The 8,034-nt window shown below is 38.6% G+C and overlaps 8 protein-coding genes across 8 annotated transcripts; 4 read left to right on the top strand and 4 right to left on the bottom strand. All coding sequences in view use genetic code 12, as the record gives it.

The window, feature by feature from the left end:
* Nucleotides 1-411, bottom strand: CORT_0D00610 (hypothetical protein; the record flags this gene model as incomplete). The annotated part of the gene is made up of 1 exon (XM_003868997.2): nucleotides 1-411. A coding segment is annotated over one exon (411 nt), but the record flags the coding sequence as incomplete, so codon positions are not given.
* Nucleotides 412-978: 567 nt separating this feature from the next.
* On the bottom strand, nucleotides 979-1,599 carry CORT_0D00600 (hypothetical protein; the record flags this gene model as incomplete). The annotated part of the gene is made up of 1 exon (XM_003868996.1): nucleotides 979-1,599. One exon carries the CDS (start codon nucleotides 1,597-1,599, stop codon nucleotides 979-981), a length of 621 nt encoding a protein of 206 aa, XP_003869045.1.
* A 504-nt stretch (nucleotides 1,600-2,103) lies between these two features.
* CORT_0D00590 (hypothetical protein) lies at nucleotides 2,104-3,081 on the top strand (the record flags this gene model as incomplete). The annotated part of the gene is made up of 1 exon (XM_003868995.1): nucleotides 2,104-3,081. The coding sequence occupies one exon, from the start codon at nucleotides 2,104-2,106 to the stop codon at nucleotides 3,079-3,081; it is 978 nt and encodes a 325-aa protein (XP_003869044.1).
* A 651-nt stretch (nucleotides 3,082-3,732) lies between these two features.
* Nucleotides 3,733-4,044, top strand: CORT_0D00580 (Trx1 thioredoxin; the record flags this gene model as incomplete). The annotated part of the gene is made up of 1 exon (XM_003868994.1): nucleotides 3,733-4,044. The coding sequence occupies one exon, from the start codon at nucleotides 3,733-3,735 to the stop codon at nucleotides 4,042-4,044; it is 312 nt and encodes a 103-aa protein (XP_003869043.1).
* A 156-nt stretch (nucleotides 4,045-4,200) lies between these two features.
* Nucleotides 4,201-5,109, bottom strand: CORT_0D00570 (Ctm1 cytochrome c lysine methyltransferase; the record flags this gene model as incomplete). The annotated part of the gene is made up of 1 exon (XM_003868993.1): nucleotides 4,201-5,109. The coding sequence occupies one exon, from the start codon at nucleotides 5,107-5,109 to the stop codon at nucleotides 4,201-4,203; it is 909 nt and encodes a 302-aa protein (XP_003869042.1).
* A 129-nt stretch (nucleotides 5,110-5,238) lies between these two features.
* Nucleotides 5,239-6,075, top strand: CORT_0D00560 (Hcr1 translation initiation factor; the record flags this gene model as incomplete). Its single annotated transcript, XM_003868992.1, has 1 exon — nucleotides 5,239-6,075. One exon carries the CDS (start codon nucleotides 5,239-5,241, stop codon nucleotides 6,073-6,075), a length of 837 nt encoding a protein of 278 aa, XP_003869041.1.
* Nucleotides 6,076-6,121: 46 nt separating this feature from the next.
* On the bottom strand, nucleotides 6,122-6,970 carry CORT_0D00550 (hypothetical protein; the record flags this gene model as incomplete). Its single annotated transcript, XM_003868991.1, has 1 exon — nucleotides 6,122-6,970. One exon carries the CDS (start codon nucleotides 6,968-6,970, stop codon nucleotides 6,122-6,124), a length of 849 nt encoding a protein of 282 aa, XP_003869040.1.
* A 298-nt stretch (nucleotides 6,971-7,268) lies between these two features.
* CORT_0D00540 (hypothetical protein) lies at nucleotides 7,269-7,877 on the top strand (the record flags this gene model as incomplete). Its single annotated transcript, XM_003868990.1, has 1 exon — nucleotides 7,269-7,877. One exon carries the CDS (start codon nucleotides 7,269-7,271, stop codon nucleotides 7,875-7,877), a length of 609 nt encoding a protein of 202 aa, XP_003869039.1.
* Between the last annotated feature and the right edge of the window lie 157 nt (nucleotides 7,878-8,034).

Here is an 8,034-nt window from a genome sequence, read left to right as displayed (position 1 = left end):
TCTAATCAAAACAAGCATGGTCATGACAGCATGTTCAGCGACTGATTGAACATTGGATCCAGTGACTTCCAAAACTGCAATACCTCTTTCATTGGCAGCATTCAAGTCAACATGGTCAGAACCAACACCAGCAGTGACAGCAATTTTCAATTTTGGTGCCTTGGCGATTCTTTCTTTAGTCAAGTAGGCTGGGTAGAAAGGAGTTGTAATGACAATCTCAGCATCTTCCAAATTGCTGTCAAATGCAGAGCCAGCTTTGTCCTTGTCTGTAGTTGCAACCAAGTCGTAACCGTGGTCTTCAATGAATTGACGAATACCTAATTCGTTTTCAATAGCACCCAACAACTTCTTCTCCTCTTGAGCGTGTTTACCACCAGCATAAAGAACTAATAAAACCTTTGGTCTAGCCATTTTGTCGTTGTTGTTTGTTTTTGAATGTTTTTGTTTGTGTTTGTAGGAAATGATTCCGATGTAGATGATGGAGAAGATGCCAATTAGGAGGAGATTTCCTCACTTATTTATATTCATTCGTGTAGCTCCAATAAAGTGCTGTATGTTAGCCAATGAATTGCAGATACTCGATGGAAGTACATAGAATGACTGCGGTATTATCTGTGAGCCATATTTATTGCAACAAAATTATTACGCGGAGTAATTTCAACGCGGAATCGTTTTTTCCTGCACAGATGTATAATATCTCGGATTTTATGTGTTACACAAAGATGAATATGCGTGGTTGTTGCAAAGATGAAAAGGCCCCATAACCTCAAGATGTTCCAATATTGACTCAGTATTGGAAACTATTGCTACCAAGCTGACAATGGAAGTAAAGTGGAGGGGTATTTGCCCCTTGGTCAAATGTTTTTCAGAACATGGAAAGTGTAAAAGGTTTTTCAACAACAAAAGCTTGAGCTTTGGTAATCGCTAATTGGCATTCTCGAATGTTCCAATACTCAGTTTGTGTCTATTCTTTCTACCTCATATTGGAGTGGACACCATCGTATTGCATTTAACACAGTAAATACTCTTCCTCATTGTCAACCGTCTGGGAAGCGGATACTTTTTGACTTCACTCATCCTGGTCTCCTGCCTTGTCGCTTTATTCATTAGCTCTAGATTTTTCCTTGTCTGATCACTAACACGATTTTCAGTTTGTCCTTTCAAGACACCGTTTTTTATGTCATTGCAAAGTCTTGAAAACGAATCGTTTTTATCACTTTCAATAATATCCCGTAACGGTTTGGGCAGACAAAATATGGAAGTTTGGAAGATATACGGGCATTCAGTACACCTAAACTTAAACGACTTTGCACCTTTATCATGGTCTCTGACCGTAATCTTCATATCAGAAGCACATTCTGGGCAAATGAAGCAATTTTTGGAACAAGTATATCGTTTCGACTCTTTTCTAAACTCAGTAAGACATGATGAGCAGAATCTGGACTCTATCTTGAAATACGTTTGATAAGGCGCTCTATGTAGTTGACAAAATGGACAAAAGTATAATTGGTGTCGTGGAAACAAAAAGTTTGGGTCTACCTTCAGTTCAGTGCTATCAAACGGACAGTACACAAGTGAATCATCGTGGTTCTGCGACATGTTGATTCCTCTGTGCTTATTTTGGTTGTACAATGTGGTTGACGAGTCTCAGTTCGGTGTGGTTTCATCTCTTCACCTGCAGTTTGATGTCGGGATATATCAACACAAATGTTTATGTAATTGGATGTGTGAGGCTTATGTAATCAAGGAATTTCTGAAAACACAAAAGGCCGGGCCAATAACTGGCCAACCCAGCATTTAAGTTAAAATTGATAGCTTCAGTATTTCTACAAGGTACCAAAAGAGTCGGCTTTGAGCAAGTTTAACATACAAATGTTGCATTGATCAATTACAATGTTGATGTGGAATAAGTTTGCTACACAAGATGGGATATCAATTTTTTCGTGGTCAAAAAATTGCAACCACCTTATTGGTAACTCCCATAAAGCTAATTAATTGTCCACGTGTATCGTTTCAAGACGGCTATATAAGAACCGGAATTTATCTTCAAAATTACAAATTTGATACCATCATATGTAAACATTTCACATTCAAGCTATCTAGATGCATTTGATTCATTTGTTATTTTCAACATGTTTATCTGCGGTTGCTTTTTCGCAAGTGGTCCTTAGTAACGAATCGCACACATTGCCAAAATTTAAGTCATCCTCCAAATACTTTGATCAAAGTGATACAAATGTACCAATATCAAAGGTCAACTACACCCATAACTTTGGTTTGAAGAGTCAATATTCGTGGAACGATGTGTTAGCACATCTTGATGAACACAGCAAATTGTTTTTTATAATAAGACATGCTGCTGGTGTTCATCAATGCAACACCCCTTCCACTGATTGGACTTGCTATTGGCAAACCATCGACGGCTATGCCGGCCAGGTCTGGGCTGATGCATTGTTGACTCCAGAAGGAGTTGAACAATGCAGTGATCTCTCGCAACAAATTAATGAAACCGAAGAATTCCCCTACCCAGATCATTACTATTCCAGTCCATTGAGAAGAACCTTACAAACATACGAGTATGTCTGGAGAAATTTAGTGAAGGACGCTCCGACAATCAAAGAGTTTGCCAGAGAGACCTATGGTATCCAAACTGAGAGCAAGCGTCACTCTAAGTCCTACATTAAAGAAAATTGGGATTATGTCAATTTTGAAGATGAATTTACAGAAGAAGATGAATTATGGTCAAACACCACTCGTGAAACCAGCCAACATCGCAAATACAGGGCCGCTGCTGTGTTGAGCGATATCTTCGAAGCCAGTAAAGATGACAAGGTTGTGAGCCTTGTTTCTCATTCCGGATTGATTGGCTCGATTTTGGACGTTGTTGGACACCGTAATTATCCTGTTGATAACGCCAAATTAATTCCGGTATTGATCCAGAAAAAGAAACACAAGACCAAAACCTACAAGTTGGATGACCCAGACAAAACTTTTGAAGATATCTGTCCCGATAAACCATCTCAAATTACACAAGGTCCTGAATTGACCTGTAGTGCTGCGCCATTTGATGAAAAGGCTTAAACTTTTGTATTTTTAGGTATTTGTAATCATTGATAGACTCGTTTAGAAATATATGTTTGTTGTTTTGATTTGATAGTTTTACAAACTTTGCACCAAATCCTTATCACAATTTGCAGCAAAAATGATTCAACCTTAAAAATAAACGAAATTAACACTTTCGTATTGGTAGAAGCTGTGGAGCCATTAGATTTACAGGGTGGGTCTCTTAACACTCAATGGGCAATTAGTAACATGTTACCAAACTAGAGTTGATGGGCTGCCTACGGATTTGTTACAAAATCGATGCAATAGGACACAAGATGAAGTAGAGAGTCATAAACAAGAGTGATAACGCCATCCGATTCAATTTCCTATCCTAGGGACGTTATTCCCTTTTTATCAGCTTAGTAATGTAGTATAGCAGTTGGTTTCGTTACTTTCGCTTATTGTTAGACTATTGCGCTGCTGACACGATTACTAATCTAAGGAACATTCTAAGTGGTAGCTCTAGAACAATTTTTGTCGTAATCGTGCGTGCACGGGGATAATAGCTATCGAACAAAAAGAAGTTTAATTTTGTTCAAAGCAAATATAAAAAAACCTTCAATTCCATTCACATCTTTTCCTTTTGCCATCAATTGCGAATCAAATAATTCATTTCAATACTACAAAATGGTTAAAGTTGTTAAATCTGCTGCTGAATTCCAACAAGCTTTAAAATTCGTTGGTCTTACCGTCGTTGACTTTTACGCTACTTGGTGTGGTCCATGTAAAATGATTGCTCCATTATTGGAGAAATTCAGCACTGAATACTCCAATGTTAACTTTATCAAAGTCGATGTTGATGAATCAGGTGACATTGCTCAACAATATGAAGTCTCCTCTATGCCAACTTTGATTTTCTTCAAGAACGGAGAAATTGTTCAAAAAGTTATTGGTGCTAACCCATCAGCTATCAAACAAGCAATTGCTTCTAACGCTTAGATAAATGTATAACGTTTAATGAAATAACTTGTTTTTAGTCTAATTGTTCTACGTAATGATGATGAAGTGTTGATCAAACATGAAAAAAGTGGTCTTTTTTTACTGCAATAAATATCAATATATAAACTAAGCATGTCACAATCGATTCGATCATAATTAAGTTTCAGATTGGAACCCATATGTGAGATAAAATTCAGGCTTTGTGTCGACTGGATTGTAACTAATGGTGACCTCAAACAATTTTTCTTGGACTGCCGCTTTCTTAAGTTTCAAGACAATATCATTATTTTCTCTATCGACATCAAAGTAGGCATTGTTTTCACGATTATGATTTGCAAAATCCAACACGGGGACTAGGGTGATATTTGTTTGATACTCTGAATCAGGATTTCCTCCCTCGACTTCCTTCGGGATCTCTAACGATCTCGACCTCACTGCTTGAAATAATTGAAAAAACTTACCAAATGATATGCCTTCAGCGACGTTGGCATCAGGGAGCCTTTCTTCTGCCTGTGCAATGAAATCATCATACTCAGCCAACACAATCTCACGCAATTCAGCAAAACTATTGGAATGTGGGTTGTCGTCATTCACATCAAAGGAAAACACTTTCGTCAGCAACAAGATGTCCAAATATACATCCCAACTCCTCAATGGTGATTTCAAGTAATAATTAGACGCTTTATCTCCCTTCTGTCTTAAAAACTCAAATCCCAACAAGTATGCCAACAAAATTATTGTCTCTGTTCCAGGGTTTAGTATTTCAAGAAACTTGACGATCAATTCGGACTCCTTCAAACCAGCGTCTAGCTCTTTATCCCTTGATTTTAATTTACTGAGTAGGTCCAACAATGTGTCCATGTTGAGAGCCGACAGGGAAGGAACACGAAGGATAATTGGATCCTCGGCTATGTCGGCAGGTTTAGCTTTATAGAACAAACCAACACCATAGCTCTTGTCAATGACGACATCCCCCTTTATGTGCTGACTTGCAATCCACTTTCCAAACCCATCATTACTGTCCACTCCTGGTATTTTCAAATCTTTTCTAATTTCAATTGTCATTACAAAAAGAATGTTACAGGGGTGCAAAGAAATATATTCCCACGCCGCGCAATCTCAGATTCAATGCAAACAAAATTTTTTTTTTAGACCGAAACGGACTAAGAGTGTCAGTAAGACAAAGCATCGACAATGGCCTGGGACGACGAAGACTTCGATATTCCAACAAACAGCAAGACTGCAGCATCTTGGGAAGATGAAGAAGATGATGATCCGCTTTTAGAAAGCTGGGATGTTGATCCAGAAGAAGAAGCAAAGAAGAAAAAAGCAGAGAAGGAAGCTCAAGCTAAAGCCAAAGCTGAGCAAAAAGCTAAAGAGGATGAAGCCAAGAGAAAGAAGGAACAAAAGAGAAAAGAGATGGAAAAGTTTGACAATTTAGATGAGAAGAGTAAGAAGGAGCTATTAAGGAAAGCTGAGTTGACTGCTGATTTGAACAATGCTGCTGATCTTTTTGGAGGACTTGGAGTTGCTGCTGATGACGATGATGATTTCGATATTAATGAACATCCTAGGGAAAAAGCTAGAAGGGCGGAAGCAGAAGCAGCTCTGAGAAAGCCAGTGTTGACTAAAGACACGCCATTAGAGGACCACCCATTATTCCAACCAACAAATAAACAAGAATACGAGAAATTGAGAAAAGCAGTTGGTACTACCTTGACAGCTTTGAATGAAGATAGCTCACTTTTGTATGCATCAAGTTTGGCAATTGATTTAATTAGAGATTTAACACAACCATTATCAGTTGAAAATACCAGAAAGGTTATTAGTACATTGAATGTGATTATAAAGGATAAGGAAAGACAAGAGAGGTTAGCAAGATTGAAGAAGACTGGAGGAACTGCTAGTGGGGGTGCAGGAAAGAAGAAAGCTAAGCCCGCTGCTAGACCTAATGTTGGAGGATTCAAGAAGGATGATTTTGACGATATGGGTGGTGATTTAGACGATTTGGATGATGATGACTTTATGTAAATATGGAAATCAATTTAATAGATTATTGAAGTCGCGTCGCTACTTGTCAAAACCTGTAAACCGGTCTCTCACAGTGTAGCAAGTCCATTGCATCAAAAACAGCATTGCTATGTTGTTCTTTCTGGGATGCTCTCTTATGAGAGGGATGTATCTTGTCTGGTGAGTCATATATGGGAACGCTATGGTCATCATCAACGCCCTGATAATCCTCTTGGTAGTTATCGTTTCTGTTGTAATCAATGCTCGGGCTTTTGCAAACAAGAGCTTCAACATGGGGTACCTCAAGGGCGTCGTCGATGACAGGACTCTTTTGCACTTCATCATTGAGCAAGTATCCGATCGAGAACTTTTGTTTCTTACCACACAGATAAACACTCTGCAGACTGATGTGTTGTTGGACCAGAGTCGTTCCTAAACTTCCAAGCAGTTTTATTGGCTCGCAATTATGTACAAAGTTTGCTTTCAAATCAGAAACTAATGAGTATGGCTTGTTGTAAAAGTTGCACATATCAAACACATTTTGGGCCGTAGTTATGCTACGAGTTTCATTAACTTTATTCAATAGGGTTCTTATCGTTGGAAGTCTAGTGGGACGATACGATGTGACAGGACCTCGGGTTGTATGACAAGGGGTACCGACTGTTTGTGCAAATACAGTTGGAGCAAGTATGTCTTTGTTTCGTGAAAGAGCGGTTATCTCATGTGGGCTCACTATTGGTTCTATTTGTCTACTACTAAAAGCTTCAGCCGTTTTATTCCCCTTTGATGCTGCTTTCAACCTCCTTTGTGACTTGTGCTTGGTTTTTGGTAGTTGTTGCCAAGTTGAATCAGCAAGAGGAGGTACATCATCGCTGTATATTTGGTGCAAGGTTAGCCTCCTATTTGATCGTGTCATTACCAGGTTGATACAACTGAGATTGCCTATGTCGTGTCAGTCTTCTGAGTAAATTAGCTCCCACCACCGAATTGTGTTGCAAAACTGATTTGCAAATTGGAGAGTATTCTTGAAATCGCCCGGAGATACATGCATGGATGACGATTTCAGCACTCATGAATATTGCAGCATTGTAATTGGTTTAACAGTTCCAAATGAGTCGTCTACCTTTCGTACCTAAGTGTTCCACTCCCCCTGCAAAATAAAACTTTAAATTTATTCGCGTTCTGATCAACCTTTCATCAACAACTACAACGACATGTCACATAATACAACACAGCCAGCCTCAGGGCTCAACAAACGATCGCAAGTGTTGAGCGGAATAAACATCATAACAAAGAAATCCGACGTCATCAATTTGTCATCCTTATCATTCTTGTTTTGTGAGATTGTCGACTGGGAAAGAAAACAATCAAAGAATATACAAGATCTAGAAAATCGATTAAATGGTCTAGGATATCAAATAGGTCAGCGATACCTTGAACTTGTCAAAATCAAAGAAGGTTTTAAGCTCAACAAACGAGAGATTAAAATCATTGGCATTTTACAATTTATTCATGGACCGTTTTGGAAAAGTATATTTGGCAAAATGGCCAACGAATTAGAGAAGTCGCAAAATATTCCTAATGAATACATGATTATAGAGAACATACCAATGTTGAACCGATTTATCAGTGTACCGAGTGATTATGGAGATTTGAATTGTTCGGCATTTGTTGCTGGTATTATTGAAGGAGCATTAGATAGTAGTGGGTTCAGTGCTAATGTGACAGCTCATAATGCGGAATCAGAGCAGAACCCACTAAGGACGGTATTTTTGATTAAATTCGATCAGCTGGTGGTTAGTAGGGAGAACTTAAGGTCATAGTGAATAGAGCAAGTAAAAGATTAGTGGGAGGGGTGACAAAGGAAGGTTACTAGTGGTAAATTTAACTATGGAGATGTCCTCAATCTTTACCAATTGTAATATCCAATTCGAAACCTTGTACTCTTCTGCATTTCCCTTGACGATGATTCAAGTGGGA

The sequence above is a fragment of the Candida orthopsilosis genome (genome assembly GCF_000315875.1).
Source record: "Candida orthopsilosis Co 90-125, chromosome 4 draft sequence".
Taxonomy (NCBI): domain Eukaryota; kingdom Fungi; phylum Ascomycota; class Pichiomycetes; order Serinales; family Debaryomycetaceae; genus Lodderomyces; species Lodderomyces orthopsilosis.
Note: the sequence above shows the minus strand (reverse complement) of the source record. Positions and strands in the feature narration are given on the sequence as shown.